Source organism: Chiloscyllium punctatum, chromosome 12 (genome assembly GCF_047496795.1).
Source record: "Chiloscyllium punctatum isolate Juve2018m chromosome 12, sChiPun1.3, whole genome shotgun sequence".
In the NCBI taxonomy this organism is placed as follows: Eukaryota; Metazoa; Chordata; class Chondrichthyes; order Orectolobiformes; family Hemiscylliidae; genus Chiloscyllium; species Chiloscyllium punctatum.
Genome location: NC_092750.1, coordinates 37,681,065 through 37,706,214, shown reverse-complemented (window position 1 = coordinate 37,706,214; position 25,150 = coordinate 37,681,065). Strand labels below are relative to the sequence as shown.

At 39.4% G+C, this 25,150-nt stretch overlaps 1 protein-coding gene across 3 annotated transcripts in view; it reads left to right on the top strand.

Moving 5' to 3' along the window:
* The window catches only part of LOC140483802 (peroxisomal acyl-coenzyme A oxidase 2-like), a 36,639-nt gene that overhangs the window by 9,850 nt on the left and 1,639 nt on the right, over positions 1-25,150 (top strand). The window contains exons 6-14 of one of the 3 annotated variants that reach the window (XR_011962038.1): positions 170-285; positions 2,689-2,861; positions 4,503-4,668; positions 7,679-7,869; positions 17,140-17,301; positions 19,407-19,512; positions 20,807-21,024; positions 21,687-21,819; positions 24,017-24,130. Coding sequence is in view for 2 of the 3 variants with exons in the window: in XM_072582406.1 (XP_072438507.1) it covers positions 170-285; positions 2,689-2,861; positions 4,503-4,668; positions 7,679-7,869; positions 17,140-17,301; positions 19,407-19,512; positions 20,807-21,024; positions 21,687-21,819 (1,265 nt within the window). In the remaining variant the exon portion in view is untranslated. The remainder of the gene's footprint in view (positions 1-169; positions 286-2,688; positions 2,862-4,502; positions 4,669-7,678; positions 7,870-17,139; positions 17,302-19,406; positions 19,513-20,806; positions 21,025-21,686; positions 21,820-24,016; positions 24,131-25,150) is intronic. The other 2 variants (XM_072582406.1, XM_072582407.1) reach the window with 2 other exon arrangements.

Sequence of the window (25,150 nt, the reverse complement as noted above, 5' to 3'; positions counted from 1 at the left end):
ATAGCCAAGTGCGCTACTCATTGCACTCAGGAAGATGGCTGTTCACCACCACTACAAATTAATTGGGGATATACAATAAATGCCAGTCTTGCTAATGATGTCGTCATCCCAGGAAAATTTAACAAGAAATGGACAATAATGCTAATGCATTTTGTTAATGTAACTCCAGGTGTCAAGATTGGAGATATCGGTCCAAAGATGGCCTTTGAACATGTTGACAATGGATATTTAATATTACAAAATGTCCGTATTCCCAAGGAGAATATGCTGAACAGACATAGTGAGGTATTTAATTAAATTTCTTCACGTAATTCTTAAGCTGGAATTTTCAATTTTAAAAAAAAACTTGGGATATTGAAGTCATTCACAAGGCAACATTTATAGCCCTTAGTTGCTCTTGAGAAGATTGTACAGGCCATTTCGCTAGGAGAATAAATGAATGCAGAACATCTCCCAAAAAAAACTGAATCAATCTCATTCCATTGCTTTGGAATTTGGAAGTTTTAAAAGCTAATTTTTGTGATGGTGGTATGCTTTCTGAAACCACTGTTTCTGTGCTAAAGGTGAGGAGCTAAAATTTGAATTTAGGCAACAAGTATATGTAGATTTTTTTAAGCACAAAATAGTTTTTCAATTTAAAAGAATACTATAAAATGGCTGTGAGAATACTGATTGAACCCTGTGAATCTGTATTGCTGATTTGTAGAATTAAGTTTAAAATCAAAGTTAAGAGGGCAACAAGAGTTTGCATAAAATGAATACTAATACGTTAAATGACCATTTGAACTAACCTTGAACTGATACATGGCTTGACAATTTACGTAAAAAAGATTTATTTTCCAAGGAATACCATTAGATTAGCCTGTTGTCAATTGTGTCACCATATTACAGTTGATTGGACTTTTCTTGTAATTAAGAACCCTTTCCCAGGAAATATCATTGGATTAACTTGCTGTAAATCATGTTACCTTATTATATGTGTTTAGTCTTTCTTGTAATGAAGGCTGTACTGTCTCTTTAAAAAAAACATAATGAGTAATTTTCAAATGTAATTGTGCAAATTCACCATGGAACACAGAAGCCTTAACTTCTGTGTTGCTGGATAGAATTGCATCAAGGTACCTTAATTCAATAAACTAATGACCCTTACTTTTTGAACAGACTATTCGTTGATTCTTTTGACTGATCTCGAACGAAGAGGCCCCTCTTGAGGGGTCATAAATCTTCAAAGGTGCTTTTGCAAGTCTGTTAGATAAAGAATATTTCAAATTTTGACCCAGCAACAATTAAGGAATGGTAATATATGTTGAAGTCAGATTGAGTGACCTGGAGGGACTGCTTACGGCCCTTTATGTTGATGGTATAGAAATTTTGTGAAACTGTAGATGTTGAGTATCATGGAAATAGGTTAAATTTTGTTTTGTGAAAAACAAAATGATGAGGACCACAACCCACATTGAGTGTACATATGACAAAAGCTACATTGCTACATTCTCTAAATATTGCTGTGCTGATGATATGCCAGTCTTGCCTTGTAGAATGTGAATAGCTTATGTTATGATACATGGTAAACCCTCCTGCTTAATTTAAAACCAGGAACACCAAAAAGATTTATCGCATGCAGTAATCTGTAAAAATCGAGTGGCCAAGAACTACTTAAAGTAAAAATTAACAACTTTATTCCTTAAAATATAATAGAGAATAATGAACTAACCATTATAGACAATTTCTTTCTCTAAATTATCTTTTAGCTTCCCTTCTATAATACTAGTCTGATATAACTCCCAATTAAAATTTACAAAACAACACTATTTATCTCAAAACCAGGCAGTTGTAGGTTCTTGTCTTCAGATCTTCCACTGTCATCTTTTCTCCTTGTTAGGAATTTCTGCGTTATAGGTTACTGGGCGGCACGGTGGCACAGTGGTTAGCACTGCTGCCTCACAGCGCCAGAGACCCGGGTTCAATTCCTGCCTCAGGGGAACTCCACTGTGTGGAGTTTGCACATTCTCCCCGTGTCTGCATGGGTTTCCTCCGGGTGCTCCGGTTTCCTCCCACAGTCCAAAGATGTGCAGGGCAGGTGAATTGGCCATGCTAAATTGTCCGTAGCGTTAGGTAAGGGGTAGATGTAGGGGTATGGGTGGGTTGCGCTTCGGCGGGGCGGTGTGGACTTGTTGGGCTGAAGGGCCTGTTTCTACACTGTAAGTAATCTAATCTAATCTAATCTAATCTTTGAAAAAAAGGTACTTTTTAAGAGATTTTTTTTTGAAGCAGTCTCTTACTTGCTAGGACATGGCAGGTCTCCTCTCAATTGTTCAATTTTCCCCAGTCTTAAACTCCAGAGCATCGGTTTGTGTCATTGGTGTTTAAGATTGTCAATATATTCAATTCAAACTTGATTGGAGTTTTGTGTGTTCTGAGTATAATTCAAACTGATTGGCAGAATTGAAATTTGTCTTTGTCTCTGGGCCACTCAGCGAGTGCTGTTACTTTGTAAATTCTCCAGCACTCTGTGTACTTGCTAAGCCCTTCTCTCTCTGAAAGATACACCCACATCTTCATAATGCTAATAAATTTCATATGCCAGTCTTGCAGATTATAATTCATGCACAGAATAAAGTTCTATATTAATTACTCCTTGTTCTGTTAGAAATACCAATTTTACATTAATCCCTTCTGCCATTCTAGGTTACTTCAGATGGCCGCTACATTAAAAAATCGTTCGACAAAATCAATTACATTGCTATGGTATTAACTCGAGTGAAGGTAATAGCTTCAGAAATGGTGATTCCTCTTTCCAAAGCCTGTGTTATTGCTCTTCGATATTCTGTGGTGAGACGCCAATCAGAGTTAAAGCCTGGGTATGTTGGAATTCTGTCACTTAATAAATATTTGTCTGGAGTGAGTGTTTGCTTACATGTTAACTGTACATTTAAGTGTGTTTTTTTTATTTTTGCTGCAAATTTTACTTCCAAAGTAAAAGCAGCTTTACTCGAAGGAATTTTCAGATGTTTAATCTGAAAACTATTTTTATGGAAATATACAATAAATTTCTCACCAGTACATTTAGGTTCTGATTGCAACATAAGAATTTTAAAATTTTCAAGACCAGCAAATGTCTGTAGATTCAACAAATTTGGATGATAGCCTATTTGCATATTCTTGATATAATCCTTGATATGAAGGAAATGTACCGAATAATGGATATTTAATGTTGTAAAATGTTCGTATTCCAAGGTCAGTACACTGAACAGATATAGTGAGGTATTTAATTAAAGTTCTTCTTGGAATTCTTAAACTGGAGTTTATTTCTGAACTATACCTTTATTGTCTTGATGCAGTTACTGTTTGCTTAAGAACTTCTACTGGTAGAGTGTAGCGCAGGAAAAGCACAGCATCCAAGGAGCAGGAGAATCAACGTTTCTGGCAAAAGCCCTTCATGAGGAATGATTTCTAATGAAGAGCTTTTGCCCAGAACATCGATTCTCCTGCTCCTCAGATGCTGCCCAACCTTGCTGTGCTTTTCCTGCACCACACTCTCAACTCTAATCTCCAGCATCTGCAGTCCTCACTTTCGCCTAACTTCTACTGATAGCTAATTAGGCAGGTTTGTTACCCAACATGTAACATAGAATTCTACCTCGCATTCTTTCTTGCCCCTAAGTTATAAATTTTTATCTATGCATTGTTGTATCTGAACCCATAATCAGACTGAACATTCTGCCTTCTTCATTTTTGACAGTCATCTCAATAATATAGAGAACTCTAAATATGTTTACGCACAATATCCTCTTTCTCAAAGAAAGTAAACCTAGTTTTTCTAACCATTCTTAATATATTCTGATACCTGCAGTCATCTTGGGTGCCCTTCTTTGTCCTCTTCCATGTACAATAAAATCCTACAATCCAATGATAACTGACCAGAGTATGACAGTTAGGATGAAACCAAATGTTGTACATTAATAACCCTGTAGTATAACCTGTTTACATTACTCTTCATTCCTTTCCTAATAGTTATATTTTTCACTGAAACCAAGTTTGATTTCATAGTTTTCAGTAGTGATTCCATTAATAATGTATCTATTAACTGAATTGTTGCAAATGAACAAAGAAAATGGTAGTTCCAGTCGAGAAAATGTTTAACACAAAAATTACATTATGTCAAAGATTACCATTAAAAAAGGACAGATAATATCTGTCTGGTTAACATCTTCATTCAGCATTCAGAGGAGAAAATGAGGACTGCAGATGCTGGAGCTCAGAGTCGAGAGTGTCTTGCTGGAAAAGCACAGCAGGTCAGGCAACATCCAAGGAGCAGGTGAATCCAAGTTTCGGGCATAACCCTTCTTCATGATTCCTGAGGAATGGCTAATGCCCAGAATGTCGATTCTCCTGCTCCTCGGATGCTGCCTGACCTGCTGTGCTTTTCCAGCAAGATGCTCTCAACTCATTCAACATTCAGCTTTGTGATTCATGATTTTGAAGTTGTGATCTGCCCTCAGTGAAATGGAAGCAAAAATTCTTGATTATCAGACCCAGCAACAGAAGCTTCTTCCCCAGCTGGCAACAACATTTGCCTTTCATTTCATGTCCTCATCATTGGAGACCTTCTGCAACCAAGTGAAAGTACAGATCAAAAGCAAGGGAGATGCCTCATCATTGCCTGAAGTAAGAAAATAAGATAATTTGTCTTAATGCTAATTTTGGGAATGTACAGACAGAGCAACATGCAATCTGTACAATAATCAGGATTAAAACCATTGCATCTGCAGCCCAGACCTTTTAAAATGATTGATAGGAAACATGCAAGTCATATCACTGCTTATTAGCTGCCAATTTCTTAAGGTGCAACATACCAGCAGTGCTAGTGGGTAGTAGTGATTTAAAATAAGTGAAATAGCATATTTACATGCAAGTATTAGTGGAGGGTTAGTTTTGTTTTAAAGTAATCCTGATATGGAGCTTGGAATTAATGACTTTCTGACACAGAGGCAAAACTGATGCCATCGAACAAAGCTGACGTTACCTGCAAAAATGTGAGAAAATATCAGAAAATTATGCATAATGTGTTAACTTTAGGCATGCTAAGTATCAGCATTTTTGAGGAAAGTAAAGCAGTCTTAAATTTGCCTATGATTTATTAACCGGTATATTTCTGTTCCGAATGAGGTTTTACAAAGTTAGTCATTTTGCTTTATGGATTCGAGCTCCGATCCCTAAATGTGATGTAATTGATGCACTTTGTGCAATGTGTTCTCAGAAAAAGCTTAGTATCTGAAAGTGTTTAATATGAGTAAGTTTCCATCTCCCAATATGATGAACAGCGTGTGGAACTGACTGACTGACTGACAAACTGTATGATATGAATCAGTTCAATGTGACCATCGGTCAGTGGTTTAATAAATATTTTAGACATATTATTAAATTCAAGATGTGAAAAGATTATTTGCAATTTTAATTTTAGAATGTTATGACATGTAGATCTAATCTGTCTCATTTTTATTTCTTTGTCAGTTTTTTTCTTTCAACTTCATCTCAGAATCTTTTAAAGATTCTTGAGACCTGACAAAAATATGCCTTGAACATTTTAATTGAGTAAATCTATTTGAGATGTACTCTAAAAATCATAGGCAAAGCTTTCCTATAGGATAAAATCAACTGAAGAAGTTGAGGTCAGTGTCAGAAACTGAACCATCTCTCTCTATAAAAATGGTTAGTAATTGTCGAATTTTGTGTGTCCCAGACTAAGCTGCTACTTTCGTAGATTTAATTGAATCATCTACCCAAAAGAACCTAGATTAAGAGCAACAATAAGTAAAATACATAAAAGTACCTGGGGAGAAAGCAGGAACAGGATACTAAGTTGGAGGCTGACATTCAATAGTCCAAATGGGCCTAATCGTCCTATTTCTATGTTTCAGTAAATGCATTTGTTCTGTGGCCATTCAGATGAGAAAAGCTTCACTGAGTTTTCAAACTAAATTCAGGAAAATATGGCAGATAATTGTGATTTTGTATGCAAACTTGCCAGTAAATTTTGTCCTGCTAACAGTGGAGAACTTTACACTCCAGCAGATCTGAACTTTACAGACTTCACAAATTATTTAGAAAAACAGACGCTGGAGATATTCAAAATAATGGGTCAAGTCAAATTTGATGTGGAGAGACCACTCCAATTGGTGGAAAGATTGAGTACCCAGAGCGTATATACTTAACATGAATGACATAAAAAACAGAAGTGACACAAGACAAAACCTTTTTTTTAACACAGTGTGCTATTAGAATCTGAATTCTCAGAATAAGGGGCCTCGCATTTGAGAGAGAGATGAGAGGAGAAATCTCTTGTCTGAGGGTGATGAATTCATGGAATTCTTTACCACAAAAGACTGTCATCTTTTTGGCTTGCTGAGATATACAGATGTTTCATCTGTAAGGGAATCAAGGGTTATGGGGGTAGGAGGAAAGTGGAGTTGAGGGTGATTTAGATCAGCCATGATCTAATTGAATGGCAGAACAGACTTGATGGGCTAAATGGCCTACGTTTGCTCCTATATGTTATGGGCTTAAAAGGTCATGGCTGATCTGCCCCTGGCCTCAAATCCTCTTGCATGCCAGCTCATCATGACCCTGAATTCCTGATATTTCACAAATCGATCCTCCGCTTGTTTCCCATACTGTAGGGAATCTAATCTAATGTAAACTTCTAGATATTTTAGTAGTCTAGCCTCCACAACTCTCTCGGGTAGAGTATTTCAGATATTTGCTACCATTTGAGATATGAAATTCCTTTGTATCTCCGTTTTAAATGAAATGGCCCCTTGTTCTGTAACTCTGTCCCTTAGTTTGAGATTACCCCACCAGTGAAACAGCATCTCAGCACCTAATCTGTCAAGTCCTGCCCCTTTGAGAATCTTGTAGGTTTCAAAAAGATCGCTCTGATTCTTCTAAACTAATGAATGAAAAATTAATCTTTTTAGCTATTCTTGATGAGGTAACCCTTTATCCCAGGAATCAGCCTAATGCCAGAATACCCTTTTTTTTAAATGTGGGAACAAAAGCTACACAGTACTCCAGCCTCAACAACACCCTGCACCATTGAAACAAGACTTTTCTATTCTTAATAAACTCCAAACTCAAGCAATAAAATTTCATTTGCCGCCTTATTTACTTGCTGCATCTGTATGCTAACGTTTTGTTTCATGCACAAGGTTGCACAGGTCCCTCGGTGCTGCACATTTTTGTAGTCTGTCTCTATTTAAAAGCATAACCGAAAAGCATGATCTTACTTTTTTCTTACATTAAACCCCACCTGCCAATTTTTGCCCATTCACTCAACTTATCTGTATGCCTTTGCAGATTCCTTATGCCCGCATCACAACGTATCTTGCCACATGATTTAATTATATCAGCAAATTTAGATGCACTGTTCCTTTTCTAACTCATTAATATAGATAGTAAATAATTGAGACCCAAGGACTGAGGCATGTGGCTGCCACATTACTTATTTCTTTACGTGACTACACTTGGGAAAAACATTTCATGAACTGTGATCCGTTGGTAAAGAAATAAATACTGGCCAATAAAATACTTTCTTGAAGAAAAAGAGAAAATGACAACCTTCTGATATTTCTTAATAGAGAATTGGTCAATACTTGTCCAACTTTTTATTTCTCTGCAGCTCCATGCCTTGTCAGCAGGTCTGAAAGCTTTGATATCAGATGCCTGCAGTGCTGGAGTCGAAGTGTGTCGCAGAGCTTGTGGTGGCCATGGTTACTCAAAACTGAGTGGTTTACCCTCTCTTTACACTCGGGTGGTAGCCTCCTGTACATATGAAGGGGAAAACACTGTATTGCAATTGCAGACTGCACGGTATGATAGAAATGTCTTTAAAGAGCAATCTTATAATATTTAAAGTCTGTTTCAAGTCTAGTACTTAGAGTTATAGTTATAAAGCTCAGAAACAAACCCTTCAATCCGATTTATCCATACCAACCAGATATCCTAATCTGACCTAGTCCCATTTGCCAGTATTTGTCCCATATCCCTCTAGACCCCTCCTGTTCATATACCCATCTAGATGCCTTTTAAATGTTGTAATTGTACCTATTTCCACCAGTTCTTCTGGCAGCTTGTTCCATACATGCACCACCCTGTGCATGATAAAGTAGTCCCTCAGGTCCCTTTTAAATCTTTCGCCTTTTACCTTAAACCTATGCTGCTCAGTTTTGGAACCCCACCCTGGAAAAAAAAGACCTTAGCTCGTCACCCCATCCATATCTTAATGATTTTATAAGCCTCTATAAGATCACCCATCAGCCTTTGATGCTCCAGGGAAAATTACCCCAGCCTCTCCCAATAGCTGCTTTGCGTCATTCTTCATAAGTGTCGAAAAGCCTATAAATCCTTTGGGAAATATATTACATGTTCAAATAACAGCACTGCTGCTATCCCAGTGTGCTGTACTACATTTGGATACACACCAACCTTTCCTCATTGTTGACAAACCCTGACCTGCAGGAATAAAGCTGCCCACCTTCCATATTTCACTGCCTAAGATCTGGACTAGATGATTCTGTATTTACAACACAATCCATACACAAGTTCTGCTGCTAGCTTCTGTGTCAGACTAGCATTCAGGACATCCGAGGACTTGATGTTGCAAACTCAGTAATAATCCAAACTCCAAATTGCCTCTGTTGAGACCATTACCTCAGACCAGCTCCTGGAGCAGTGCCTTCAGTCCAACTTTAGCTGTTTTGACTCAACTTGCAACATCAGACAGAGTTAGACTTTTGAATCTAGCTTGCCCTCCACACAAATTAAAATAAATTATAGGAAATGGTAGACTTTCCAAATTGCTGTCTAATGATGTTAACTTGCTGCTAGTGTAAATATTTAATGATGAAAGCAGTTTCTAGACTATATTTCAAATGTTTTTGGTAGTGTAGCATTCTTTATTTTAAAGTAGATGAGGATTTTGTACAGCTTTGTAAAATGAAATATGTAAAATTATTATAAAATGGAATTTGCATGGTATCTATTTAAATAGCTTAGCTTTGTAATGAAAATGGTTTACTATCAAAAATTTCTATGTAATTGGTACAATATTTGTTAAATTTTGCTTGCATTCCAACGTTGAGCCATAATTAACTTGCCATAAAGTCCTAACAGAGACCTGGACACACAAATCAACTTTAGAGCTGTATTGAACAGTGAATGATTACAAGCAAGCACATACATCAGCTATGTTTGCAAGTAGGATATCCAGTGGGAGTAAGAGTCCTCCGAGCTATGAGAGATTGTAACTTTGAGTGCCAAATGATGCTCAAGTCCATTCCCCTAATTTATATCTTAAGACTCCCCTATTTTGGTCATAATATGATTTAATCACAACACGACATGGTACGCTTTTTGTCTAAGCTGTGAAATATCAGCAGTCCACTTCTGTATTTCAAATGCATGTTCTTGGTATAAAATTATGTTTTTTTTCTGCAATTTTATCCACTCTGTTTTATAACTAAAGCAGCTGTTTTAAACCTCACTGCTCTATTCTCCTCCTCTATGCATTTTACAAGGTTTGTAGTTAATCAGATGCGCCAACTACGTTATGGTAGTCGTTTGTTATGTCAGGTTGTCAACTTAGCATGTTTTATATTTTCAGGGTGGGTAGGGCATGAATTTATATTGACAGCTTGACAGAGAATGGCGATGGCCTAGTGGTATTATCATTCGACTTTTAATCCAGAAACCCAGAATAATGTTCTAGGGACCTGGGTTTGAATCCCGCCATTGTAGAATTTGAATTCAATAATAAAAGTCTGGAATTAACAGTCGACTGATGACCATGAAACCATTGTCGATTGTCAGAAAAACCTATCTGGTTCACTAATGTCCTATAGGGAAGGATATCTGCCATCCTTACCTGGTCTGGCCTACATGTGACAGCAATGACAATAGACAATAGACAATAGATGCAGGAGTAGGCCATTCTGCCCTTCGAGCCTGCACCGCCATACAATATGATCATGGCTGATCATTCCTAATTAGTATCCTGTTCCAGCCTTATCTCCATACCCCTTGACTCCACTATCTTTAAGAGCTCTATCCAATTCTTTCTTAAAAGAATCCAGAGACTGGGCCTCCACTGCCCTCTGGGGCAGAGCATTCCACACAGCCACCACTCTCTGTGTGAAGTAGTTTCTCCTCATCTCTGTCCTAAATGGTCTACCCCGTATTTTTAAGTTGTGTCCTCTGGTTCGGCACTCCCCCATCAACGGAAATATGTTCCCTCCTGCCAGAGTGTCCAGTCCTTTCATAAGCCTATACGTTTCAATCAGATCCCCTCTCAGTCTTCTAAACTCAAGGGTATACAAGCCCAGTCGCTTCAGTCTTTCCGTGTAAGGCAATCCTGCCATTCCAGGAATTGACCTCGTGAACCTACGCTGCACTCCCTCAATAGCCAGAATGTCTTTCCTCAAATTTGGAGACCAGAACTGTACACAGTACTCCAGGTGTGGTCTCACCAGGGCCCTGTACAGCTGCAGAAGCACCTCTTTGCTTCTATACTCAATCCCTCTTGTTATGAAGGCCAGCATGCTATTAGCCTTCTTCACGACCTGCTGTACCTGCATGCTTGCCTTCATTGACTGGTGGACAAGAACACCCAGATCTCTCTGAACAGCCCCTTTACCTAATTTGATACCATTGAGGTAGTAATCTGCCTTCCTGTTCTTGCCACCAAAGTGGATAACCAGACATTTATCCACATTAAACTGCATCTGCCATGCATCTGCCCACTCACCTAACTTGTCCAGGTCACCCTGTAATCCCCTAACATCCTCATCACATTTCACCCTACCACCTAGCTTTGTGTCATCAGCAAATTTGCTAATGTTATTGCTGATACCATCTTCTATATCATTTACATATATTGTAAAAAGCTGCGGTCCCAGCACGGATCCCTGCGGTACCCCACTGGTCACTGCCTGCCATTTCGAAATGGAGCCGTTAATCACTACCCTTTGTTTCCTGTTAGCCAACCAATTCTCTATCCAATCTAGTACTTTGCCCCCAATCCCATGCGCCCTAATTTTACTCACTAACCTCTTGTGTGGGACTTTATCAAAAGCTTTCTGAAAGTCCAGGTACACTACATCCACTGGATCTCCCTCGTCCATCTTCCGAGTTACATCCTCAAAAAATTCAAGAAGATTAGTCAAGCATGATTTCCCCTTCATAAATCCATGCTGACTCTGTCCTATCCTGTTACTATTATCCAGATGTGCCGTAATTTCATCCTTTATAATAGACTCCAGCATCTTTCCCACCACTGAGGTCAGACTAACTGGTCTATAATTTCCTGCTTTCTCCCGCCCACCCTTCTTAAAAAGTGGCACAACATTAGCCGCCCTCCAATCCTCAGGAACCAACCCCGATTCTATTGAACTCTGGAAAATAATCACCAGCGCATCCACGATTTCCCGAGCCACCTCCTTCAGTACCCTGGGATGCAGGCCATCAGGTCCCGGAGACTTATCAACCTTCAGACCTAACAGTCTCTCCAACACCAAATCCTGGCAAATAGAAATTCCCTTAAGTTCAGGTCCTTCAGCCACTGTTACCTCAGGGAGAATGGGGTTGACTCTCACTGCCATTCAGTTGTATCAATCGCTAGAATGTCACAACAAACAAATAAAACCATACGGACCACTTGGCATCGATCTTAGAACTGGAAAAGATAACGGCAAAATCACAAACAGCCCTGTCGACCATGCAAAGTCCTCCTTATCAACATCTGGGGGCTAGTGCCAAAATTGGGGGAGCTGCCTCACGGACTAGTCAAGCAACAGCCTGACGTAGTCATTCTTACGGAATCATACCTTACAGATAACACCCCAGACATCACCATTACCATCCCTGGGTATGGGCAGACCCAGCAGAGGTGGTAATGCAGTGGTATACAGTCAGGAAGGAGTTGCCCTGGGAGTCCTTGACATTGACTCATGATTTCAGGTTAAACATGGGCAAGGAAACCTCTTACTGGTTACTATGTACTGTTCTCCTTTGGCTGATGATTCAGTACTCCCCCATTTTGAACAATACCTAGAGGGTGGCAAGGGCGTAAAATGTCCTCTGGGTGGGGTTTTCAATATCCATCACCCAGAGTGGCTCGGCAGCAGCATTACTGATCGAGCTGGTTGGGTTCTAAAGGATATAACTGCTAAACTGGGTCTGCGACAGGTGGTTTGAATCAACAAGAGGAAAAAACATACTTGACCTCATCCTTACTAATCAGCTGACTGCAGAAGCATCTGTCCATGACAGTTTAGTGAGCACTGCACTGTCCTTGTGGAGATGAAGTCCTGCCTGGAGAATAACCTCCATTGTGTTGCCATGCACTATCACCGTGCAAAATGGGACAGACTTGAGGGGACATGAAAGGTCCTTAGTTGGTAGGATTAGGGAAAACTCTAAGGCTTTCTATAGGTATGTTAGGAATAAAAGAATGACTAGGGTAGGAATAGGTCCAATCAAGGATAGTAATGGGAAGTTGCGTGTGGAAGCTGAAGAGATTGGGGAGGCACTGAATGAATACTTTTCATCAGTATTCACTCAGGAACAGGACATTGTTGTCGATATGAATACTGAGGCACGAATCAGTAGAATGGATGGCTTTGAGATATGTAGAGAAGAGGTGTTGGAAATTCTGGCAAGGGTGAAAATAGATAAGTCCCCTGGGCCTGATGGCATTTATCCAGGGATTCTCTGGGAAGCAAGGGAGGAGATTGCAGAGCCATTGGCCTTGATTTTTGTGTCCTCTTTGTCTACAGGAGTAGTGCCAGAGGACTGGAGGCTAGCAAACGTGGTTCCCTTGTTCAAGAAGGGGAGTAGGGATAATCCTAGTAACTATAGGCCAGTGAGTCTCACTTCTGTTGTGGGCAAAGTCTTAGAGAGAATTGTAAGGGATAGGATTTATGCACATCTGGATAAGAATGATGTGATCAAGGATAGTCAGCATGGTTTTGTGAAGGGCAGGTCGTGCCTCACAAACCTTATTGAATTCTTTGAGAAGGTGACTAAGGAGGTAGATGAGGGGAAAGCGGTAGATGTGGTATATATGGATTTTAGTAAGGCGTTTGATAAGGTCCCCCATGGTAGGCTACTGCAGAAAATACAGAGATATGGCATTGAGGGTGAGTTGGAGGTTTGGATTAGGAATTGGCTGGCTGAAAGAAGACAGAGGGTAGTAGTTGATGGTAAAGGTTCATCTTGGAGTGCCGTCACTAGCGGTGTTCCGCAAGGATCTGTTTTGGGACCATTGCTGTTTGTCATTTTTATAAATGACCTGGAGGAAGGGTTAGAAGGTTGGGTGAGCAAGTTTGCGGATGATACGAAAGTCGGAGGGGTTGTAGACAGTGAGGAAGGATGTGGCAGGTTACAGCGGGATATAGAGAAGCTGCAGAGCTGGGCAGAAAGGTGGCAAATGGAGTTCAATGTAGCTGAGTGTGAGGTGATTCACTTTGGTAAGAGTAACAAAAAGATGGGGTACTGGGCTAATGGTCGGATACTTGGAAGTGTGGAAGAGCAGAGGGATCTTGGTGTCCATGTACACAGATCTCTGAAAGTTGCCACCCAGGTAAATAGTGCAGTGAAGAAGGCATATGGCGTACTGGCTTTTATTGGTAGAGGAATTGAGTTCCGGAGTCCTGAGGTCATGCTGCAGTTGTATAAGACTCTGGTGCGGCCGCCTCTGGAATATTATGTGCAGTTTTGGTCGCCATACTATAGGAAGGATGTGGAGGCTCTGGAACGGGTGCAGAGGAAGTTTACCAGGATGTTGCCTGGTATGGTAGGAAGATCCTATGAGGAAAGGCTGAGGCACTTGGGGTTGTTTTCATTGGAGAAAAGAAGGTTTAGGGGTGACTTGATAGAGGTGTACAAGATGATTAGGGGGTTAGATAGGGTTGACAGTGAGAATCTTTTTCCACGTATGGAGTCAGCTATTACAAGGGGGCATAGCTTTAAATTAAGGGGGGGTAGATATAGGACTGATGTTAGGGGTAGGTTCTTCACTCAGCGAGTCGTAAGTTCATGGAATGCCCTGCCAGTAGCAGTGGTGGACTCTCCCTCTTTATGGGTATTTAAGCGGGCATTGGATAGGTATATGGAGGATAGTGGGTTAGTGTAGGTTAGGTGGGCTTTGATCGGCGCAACATTGAGGGCCAAAGGGCCTGTACTGCGCTGTATTCTTCTATGTCTATGTCTATGTCTATGTCTATGTCTATGACTTTGAACCGATCTAGCAGATCAAGACTAGGCATCCATGAGGCGCTGTGGGCCATCAGTAGCAGTAGAACTGAACTCTAGCACAATCTGCAGTCTCATGGCCTGGCATATCCCCCACTCAACCATTACCATCAAGCTAGGGGATCAACCCTGGTTCAATGGACAGTGCAGGAGGGCATGTCAGGAGCAGCAGCAGGCATACCTAAAAATGAGGTCTCAACCTGGTGAAGCCACCAAACAGCACTACTTGCGTGCCAAACGGCATTAACAGCAAGTGATAGACAGAGTGGGGGGTTCCCACAACCAACAGATCAGACCTAAATTCTGCAGTCATTCCACATCCAGTTGTGAACAATTAAACAACTCTGTAGAGGAGGAGGCTCCACAAATATCCCCATCCTCAATGATAGAGAAGCCAGCACATTAGTGCAAAAGATAAGGCTGATGCATTTGCAACAATCTTCAGTCAGAAGTGCTATGTGGATGATCCGTCTCTGGCTTCTCCAGTGGTCCCCAGCATCACAGGTATCAGTCTCCAGCCAATTTGATTCACTCTACATAATATCAAGAAATGGCTGGAGGCACTGAATACTGCAACGGCAATGGGCCCTGATAACGTTCCGGCAATAGTACTGAGGACGTGTGCTCCAGAACTTGCCACTGCCCTAGCCAGTTCTTCCAGTACAGTTACAACACTGGCATCTACTCAACAATGTGGAAAATTGCCTAGGTATGTTCTGTACACCCAAAAGCAGGACAAATACAATCCTGCCAATTACCACCCAATTGGTCCGCTCTCCGTCGTCAGTAAAGTGATGGAAGGGGTCATCAACAGTGCTGTCAAGCAGCATCTGCTCAGCAACAACCTGCTCAGTGATGCCCAGTTTGGGTTTCGCCAAGGTCACCTCTGCTCCTGATCTCATTACAGTCTTGGTTCAAACATGGACAATAGAGCTGAATTCCAGAGGTGAAAGTGGCAGCCCTTGATATCAAGCTCACATTTGATTGATTGGGTATGGCATTAAGGAGCACTGGCAAAACTGGAATCAGTGGATATTGGGGGCAAACACTCTGCTAGTTAGAGTGTTAGAGTAATACCTGGAACAAAGGAAGATGGTTGTGGAGGGTCAGTCATCTCAGCTGCAGGACATCTCTGCAGGAGGCCCTCAGGGTAGTGTCCTAGGCCCAACAATCTTCAGCTGCTTCATCAACGACCTTCCCTCTGTCATAAGCTCAGAAATGGGGATGGTCGCCGATGATTGCACAGTGTTCAGCACCCATTCAGGACTCCTCAGATATGGAAGCAGTCCATGCTCAAATGCAACAAGATCTGGACAATATCCATGCTTGGGTCGACAAGTGGCAAGTAACATTTGCGCTGCACAAATGCCAGACAAAGACCGTCACCAATAAGAGACATTCTAACCACTGCCCTTTGACATTCAACAGTATTGCCATCACTGAATCCCCCACTGTCAACATTCTTGGGGTGACCATTGACCAGAAACTCAACTGGACTCTTACATAAACACAGTGGCTACAAGAGCAGGTCAAAGGTTAGGGATTCTGCGGTGAGTAACTCACCTCCTGACACCCCGAAGTCTATCCACCATTTACAAGGCATGAGTCAGGAGTGTGATGGAGTACTCCCCACTTGCCTGGATGGGTGCAGCTACAACAACATTCAAGCAGCTTGACACCATCCAGGACACAGCAATCCACTTGATTGGCACCACATCTACAAACATTCAATCCCTCCATCACCAGCCAGTAGCAGCAATGTGTACCATCTACAAGATCCTTAGATAGCACCTTCCAAACCTACGACCATTTCCATCTAAAAGGACAAGGGCAGCAGCAGGTACTTAGGAACACCATCACTTGCAAGTTCCCTCCAAGCCATTCACCACCTTGACTTGGAAATATACAGTCATTCCTTCATAGTCATTGAGTCAAAATCCTCAAATTCCCTCCCTACTGGCATTGTGGGTTAACCCACAGCAAGTGGACTGCAGCAATTCAAGAAGGCAGCTCAGCCCCACTTTCTCAAAGGCAAGTAGGGATGGGTCATCCAGCGATGCCCAAGTCCCACAAATGAATAAAAAAAAGTAAGGGTCATGAGCATCCATACAGGCTGAGTCAGCACTTTTTCAGTAGTTCATTACTTTGTGGTATTTTTAATGTATAGAATTAGGTTACTGGTCAGTCATAGAATAAGAGGAGGCAATGGGCTAGTGGTATTATCACTGGACTATTAATCCAGAGACCCAGGTAATGTTCTCGGACATGTGTTCAAATCCTACCACAACAGATGGTGGAATTTGAATTCAATAAAAACATCTGGAATTAAGAGTCTAATGACCATTTTTGGAAAAAAAAACCCATGTGGTTTACTAATGTCCTTTACGGAAGGAAACTGTCATCTTTACATGGTCTGGCCTACATGTGACCTGAGACCCACCGTAATGTGAATGATTCTTCACTGCCCTCTGGGATATTAGAGATGGACAATAAATGCTGTTCTAGCTAGCAACGCTCTCATCCTGTGAATGAATAAGAAAACAAATGGTTACGAGAAGAAGATGGAGAAGTTTTAAAAGGGTATAAGTTTTAAAAACATAATCTGATACCAAACTGAAATATACTAAATAGGGAAAGGTTCTACAGCAAAGCAGTTTAATAAATTAGTAACTTGTGAAATCTGGACCAAGTAGCCTCTGTGTCAATAATCCTGAGCTAAATTCAGTTTCTTGCAGTCATTGGGTAAGGCCAATCTGCACTTATGAAATTGCCCCTGCTATAAGTTTACATTTTAACCTGCTGGAAGTAATGTAATTTTTCTTCTCTATTTAGGTTTCTAATCAAGTGCCTTAACAAAATAGATTGTGGTGAGCCCCTGCCCCAGTCTGTCTCTTACCTGTATGAACCGGTAACTTCTCATTGTTCTGCAAAGGAAAAAAGTGATTTCCTCAAACCATTCATTTATATAGAGTCCTACAAGCACAGGGCACACAGGTCAGTAACATTACTATTTGGGATTGAAATTTATCAATGACATAGACTCGGAATGAGCAGAAGATTGTGGAACAAACTTTCTAAAAGAACTTTTAAATCATTGTATGTCTTTTAAAATTGACTCAGCAAGTATCCATAGGAAAATAAATTCCCCAAATGTAACGTGCACGTGACATTCGCAGCATGCGAGTGCCAGGCATGTTGCCAACAAGAGATAATTTAACTATCTCCCTTTCAGTTCCTGGCCACCAACTAGAAAGCACAGTCTTTTGTCAGTTGTTGCAGAAATCCATTTGGAATCCTTTAGGTAAGAAATCTACTGTCCTTACCTTGTCTGGCCTACATGTAACTCTAGACTGTCAGCAATGCAGTTGATTCTTAACTGCCCTCTGAAATGGCCAAGCATGTTACACATGTTATGGACCAGGCCAGAACCCCTCAAAGAAAGTAGCCCAGACCCTAACTCCGCTAGTTGGTTTAAGCAGGTGTAAAGCGGATATCCCAGGAGTGATGCAGTTGATCAAGCCACTTAGACTGTTGGGTTTCAGATAGGTTGTTATAACTATCGACTTAATGATGCTGTTCCCAATACTTGCAACAATCCCCTTGACACAAAAGGTAAAATCAAACACTGGGTCTTACAGGAGAGAAGTCAGAGAGAGAGTTTCAACATGGACCTGCTTCTTTGGGACTAGCAGCTTCACAACTGCCTGACTGATTTCAGTGAATAGCCAGACCAAACCAAAGAACAGCTGAACTGGGGGAACTGGCCACTCCCCTTTCATTGTACAGGTTTTTTAAAAAAAACTTAAACGCCTTTTGCCTGAGGCAGTATCTGTTAGCTATAATCAAATTGGGCTTAAAGTCCTTCAAACTTAGACTTTTCAGAGTCTGTGTCTTTTATGACCTCTCTGGAAAAAAAAAAGCCAAGGACACCATAACCTTGTTAAAGGAGCAGCATCATCACACATACTTGAAGGTCAAATAGGAGAGGGCAATAAACTTTGCCCTGACCAGTGATGTCCACATCTCACGAACAGATTGGAAAAGTTTCCCTTTTGTCTACTCCAAAAGAAATGAATTAACTTCAAGTTTACCCCTAGTCAAGTAAGCTGTAAAATTTAGATGCATTATAATAAAGTAAGGTGATGATTCATTTGGCAAGACTACATTAGTTGGATCTTATCATGTGGTAAGCCACAATCTACGCCTGTTTTTGTCCTATATGAGAGCACTTAGGATCTGAAAAACAATCTTGAGTTGCATGTTCAGCCATTGATAGCATAAACAGTAGTTGAAAACACAAACCGGATTGGTGGATGTGGTATTCAACAAAAATAGCATCATTGTGGATTGTGTGAAGCTTCGGGACATTTTAAAAAGTGAATCAGTTGGAATGGGAATCAAAAAGACCAAGCCACACCAATGGATAATGACCTTAATGCAGTATTTTCTCTTAGAATTGGAAGAAAACCAAAACAGTGGTTGTGATTGTACAGTGAGTAACAGCTCATCCACAGGATGGTGAAAGCAGATACACCATATTGACAGCCAGTGAAAGCAATTTGCTAATGACCCATTCAATCATGTAGTGACCTAGTCAAAGTGTCTTCTGAGATTTACCAAATGTAATTCAACACAACATCACTTGTTTCTAATGAATGTAATGTCATGATCAAAATGTTATTCACTTGATACCTTTGATAGGACAAAATTATAGTGAACAGAATAATCAATCATATTGCCAGTACAAGCCTGTAGCAGTAATGTTGAAACAGGACAGTGCTCCATTCAGACCAGAACATAATACAAATTTAGAAGTCAAATAGTGATATTAACATTCGACATAGTGATGATATCTGAGCTGTGGACATGATAGTGAGGCCATCACTTGTTAGTATATTAGGATACCTTTTACCATAAACAATAATGTAATTGGAATTTAATATTCATTAAAAAGAAATAATATTAAATAGCGTAATTTTGTAGTGCAGAATAATCTTTTTCATGTAATGATACCATGCATTCATTTAATTAAGAGTCATTTTGAATCTGATTAATTGTCTTTAAGATTACTCAGTCATGTGTTGTTCTATTTCCTTCAGACTGATTAAGGATGCTGGGATCAAGTTGCAGTCTCTGCTTCAGTCTGGGGTTGAGCAACATGTTGCCTGGAATAGCACTTCTGTACAGCTTGCAAGGGCTGCTGTTGTAAGATTATGGTTTATATGTTCTCATTACTTTAGTCAAAAAGTAAACAATGATTAAACATACATCCATAATTATCTTGCAGTTACATTTTCCCTGAATCTCCAATTTATCATTGCATTAGTGCCGTGATAACCAAATGCAAGTCGAAATAGCTTAACCTGTACACCCAGATCACAAATTAATCCCACCCTGAGAGAGCAAAATGATTTGAAAAAGTCATATTGGGATACGAGAGAGAAAATTGCAAATAAAGAAAGCCTTGATTTGATCAGCAAAAGTATATTTAGATTTCATGCAAGGGATAGGGTCCCACTTGATGACACAGTGAGGAAGATGTGTGAAATTTCAACCCCAAATCCCAGGCCTACTCTCCCATTACAGAGACAGGTGACTGGACGTAGTTTAATCTGAGGATTGTCTCAGGCTAGGGGAGTTGAGAAGGAGAATCCTTCATGGTAACTTCAACTACATATGTATGAATGATTTACTTCCTGAAAATATAGAAGATTTCAGTATAGACTACAAATGTCCACAGCAACATGTTATGTCATCGAGCTCTATCATTTTTTGTCTTCAAATTTCACAACAGTGTCTTCTCATGTCTATTTAATAATTTGCATTAATTTTACATTAGTATGTGGAGGCATTGAGTAAAAATATGTACATTGAAACATGAAAATTAATTCAATTAATCTAACTTGTCAAATGTAAGATCCGTCTGCTCAGATCATTTTCATGTATTTTTGCCTTTGCCAAACCTTCTATAGTTAAGTACAGCCATTCCGGTGTCTGCCTTTTGCAAAGTTGCTTATATGTATAATACTGTAAATTTACTGTTGGCTTATCCATGATCAGATCTACCTTTTCAAAACAGTGTGCAGCACTTACATTTTGCATCACTTCATGTCTTAGATCATGCTAAACAAAAAAAAAATTCCAGGTGTAATAATGCGCACTGCATTTGGTTTTATTCGTTTATTAGAATACCAGCTTCTTAACTGGATTTTTTAGCTTTTGTCTAGTAAAGTGTTTTTATTTACAAATGCCTGGTAACTATGCAATAGTGAAAGAGTTAACTGTGATAGGACTAGTTCACACAACATAATGAATGGGTAATACTCTATTTCCACTCTCCCTACTGACTCCATTATGTAATAAATGAAATATAGTCATAACATTTATTAATTTTGTTCTTAACCTCACTTACTAAAATACTTTTTAGTAAGAATACTTTGTTGAGAGAAGAAGTGTTGTTGAGTTTGGGTTCCATTGAATCTGTATTTTGACATTCCAGGCTCATTGCCATTATATAGTTGTGAAGAACTTTGTTGAGACACTGGAAAAATTAAAGTTTGAGCCTGAAATCCAGCAAGTGGTCAAAATGTTGTGTGATCTTTACGCATTGACTGGCATACTAGACACCACTGGGGATTTCTTATATGATGGCTATCTGACTGGAAAGCAACTAGACTTGATGACTACCTCTCAACAGCGTCTTCTATCCCTTGTCCGGTAAAGTCACTGCTTTGTGTACATTCCATTTCAATGAGAAAAAAACGTATAGATCTAATATATTTTGTAGTCTTCACTTGGTAACCAGATGAAACAAAAAAAACGCTGACTATTGGAGAGTGGATTTCATTACTATCATCAACTCCATTTTATGCAAAATTGACAAGATCTACCTTTCAAAACAATATACAGTGCTTATATTTTGCATCACTTCTCTTAAATCATGCTGAACAAATTGGTGTTTGTGATTTTGGTTCATGTGTAGCTGGGTGGGACTACAGCTACTGCAGTCGTAGACTCAGTACTCTTGTAAATAGTACCAGTGATTTAGTTCTGATATATGTTTCAGACTTGATAAAATCATAAGATGCAAAAGTAAGAAATAGACTTCTGATATAAAATTAGTTCAAATCTTATTAATTACTTATTGTAATGTTTCTTGAAAAACTAACAGTTTTAACTGCAGTTGAGAGTACTGAGTGAAGAATTCATCTGAGGACACACCTCAAAACCAGAAAAGCAAAATGTCAGCATGCTCATTTCAGCAAGAAAACGTTACAGCAAGTTATTACTTTTTTGTATTACTAATGAATACCAGTACTTCCATTAATATTTATATGAATATATTAAAAACATTTCTTAATGAAAAATTCTGTTTTTAGGAAAAAGGCTATCTCCATAGCTGATGCATTGGATTATCCTGACAAACAGCTGAATTCTGCAATTGGTAATTATGATGGCTATGTTTACCAACGCCTCTTTGAATGGGTTCAGAAAGCCCCCACAAATGCAAAGGTACCCTGAGTTTCATTCATTTGAATAACAAATTGTACATGCAGCCCATCCAGTGGTGTTGCCTGGAAGATTTCTTTTGTGCACACATGTCTTATGTCACAACTCACAGGGATAGTGTACTGAAAATCAGTCCGACTATTCCTAGGATTGTCAGAAAAGTTAAAGTTCTTTAAACATACACAATGATTCCCTCAATTTACCGGTCTTCTAGACCCAGTTTTCTATACTTAGCAAGAATGACTAGTTATTACAAGTAATTGGAATCTAACTGCAGGTAAATAGTTATAAACAGCATGGCCTTCTGAGATCTGTTTGAGGCAACTACCAAGGTTAGAGGGGATGTTATTTACTAACTATTGCCATATAACACTAGTAATATTATAAACGCACACACACACACACACATATTAGTCTTTTGTTTCCAAGTGCTTCCATTGGTTTTCAAGAGGCAGAAAGTGGCTGGTTCACTTCATGTTTCTTGACTTATCAATTAAAAGTCACAACTTACAGCAACTGCAGAGGGAAAGATTAACTAGTTTTCTTCAAAGTAAAGTGGGTTTTGACAGTAGAGAACAGAGGAAAAACCTGAGCTGGTGGAGATCTGATCACTTCTCTGGATTTGAATTCAAATCCCATGCTGATCAGTTCCCTGAGAAACATTCACACAGGCAAAAGGCATTGTGGTCACTAGTCCATAGACCTATTAACTACTTGTCACCAAGCAAAGCTCCATCTGAGTACGACAATGCATGGCATTAGTGTTCGATTTCTTGCTTTTCAAAATAGGCTGCAATCCTTGCGAAATACTGGCTTTAAAACAGTTCTTTCTCATTTCAATCCACAATTACAAAAATGCTAAAAGGTTAGTCTATACGCTTTGTTAGAACACACCCACAGTTTTGCTGTAAACAAAGAAATCTGCTTTTCTTGTCAATCTGTCCCCACACTACTGGCCTAACCGATAACATCCAAATCCCATGAAGGATAATAAAACAAAAATTGTCCTTTGATTCTCTGGGTTCATTATTGTTGGAGTTATAACAATAACAGTCAAAGACTGTGAGCTATATAACACTAATGTTATTATAAACTATTCACAGTTATAAGCACATTTCCTTACACTAACTTCTTTCCATGCTACTTTCTTTTTTAATCATGAATTCCGAGTCCATGTCACTTCCTCTTTTGACATCACAGACTATTACGGTTAATCCTTTATAGATCTTAATCCGATATATCAGCAGGCCTGAGTTGCAAACAAATTCCATTCTTGACTCTTTGCAAGTATAAAAAAGCCATTCATAAGTATAGGAAATGTTTGTTTGTCTGATCTTTACAATTATACTGTATATGGGATCCCATTTGTAAGCATAGCCATTCGTAAATTGGGGACCCCCACAAGCCATTATACTACAGATGTTGCATCTATAAAATTGAAAGTATAGTTGATGCGTTTACTGGAAAAGGGGGCCTTTCTATGTTGTAAATGGTAAATGACATTTGGGGTTGTTTACTAAAATATTCATGCAAAAATATGAAATCAAAAATCAACATTCACCTTAAGTTATAGAGTACAACAGTTAACTCAATTTCTATCTTAAAATTTACATTGTCTTGTCGCAGCAGTGATATTTGCTTTGTTTCCTAGATATGACATTCAGGTACATATTTCTTGCATTTTTGGTACCCTATACACATCTAAACATCTAATCTGTTCTATGGACTCAAATAATAACATATTGAAATAATGGATTATTGTAAGGTGGATTGATAAGTTGAAATCACACCAGGTAGTTCATTTCCTTATTCCCATTAACCCCATCAAGACTCCATTTGATCCCAGATCAGACACCATCCTTACAATTAATACTGTATGTGCTTCTTTGTATTTTAGGAGTGTATGAAAGAGAAAGAACTTGAATCCACAGTATCTTATGCTTGAATGTCTTAATGTGTCTATTAATTATTTTGCAGCCTATTTTTTTTAAAGTAGTCTGTTGTTTAATAGGCATATGCAGAGCCAATATACAAAGCAAGTTCTATGAACAGTAAATAAATAGCTAGTCTGTTTTGATTGTGTTTAAGGGCTAGATACTGGCTGATATATTGGCAAACCTTTCCAACTCCTCATTGAAAGTATTGTAGGATCTGTCATATTTGTTTATGTAGTACCTCAAACAATGCATCACTTCCTCAGTACTCCACTGTGGCAGCCTAGTTTATATGCTCAAGTATTCTGACTCAGTCGGATTACCACTGAAATGAAGATAAAAAGAAAATATTTACAGTGCTGTTGGGGGAAGAAAAACTGGTGAGTGAAACTAATTGGATAACTCCTTTATAGATCGGCACATTGGGCTAAATGTCCACCTCTTTTCTGTATCATTCAGTAAGGTTTTGCATCTTGTAACGTTGGTTAACTTCCCTGCTGCTAATGAAATAACACTTTCTGGAGTTTCATTTCCAACATCCTTTTTCTTAATTGTCCTGCATTCTTGTTAGCTAAAGCTGATTATCTTTATGAAAATAAAAATGTAAATGAATAAAGCAACAAATAATATTGAATTGTACCTAGGATCAGTTAGAATGTAGTGATCATAATTTGTCTAACTTAAATGGAAGCAGACCTTTCAGTCCAACTTGTCCATGCCAACCAGTCCCCCAAGAATAGAGATGTGATGGAGGTGTTCAGAATCATGAAGTATCTTGACAGCATGGATAGAGACAAACTGTATCCATTGATTGAGAACCAGAGGACACTTAAGGTGTAGGACAAAAGAAGCAACAATAACATGAGGAAAGTTTTTAATACACACTGAGTGGTTAAAATCTGGAATGTGCTACCCAAGTGTGGTAGAGGCAAATCCATCCAAAACATTGCATTCAAAAGAAAACTGCATTATTATTTGAAGAGAAAAGATTTGCTGAGTGGTTCTAGGAAAGTGAAGGTCGTATGACTAGCTAAGTTGTTCTTGCATGAACATGCTGAACTGAATAGCAGCCTAGGAGAAAGTGAGGACTGCAGATGCTGGAGATCAGAGTCAAAGACTGTGGTGTTGGAAAAGCACAGTAGGTCAAGCAGCACCCGAGGAACAGAAGAGTTGTTTCATCAGGAATCCGCCTCGCTTTCGATTAGAACAGTCCAACATGGAATCAATTTAGGTAAAGGGTGTTCTTGTACACCAGTCAATGAAGGTAAGCATGCAGGTACAGCAGGTAGTGAAGAAGGCTAATAGCATGCTGGCCTTCATAACAAGAGGAATTTAGTATAGAAGCAAAGAGGTTCTTCTGCAACTGTACAGGATCCCTGGTGGGACCACACCTGGAGTAT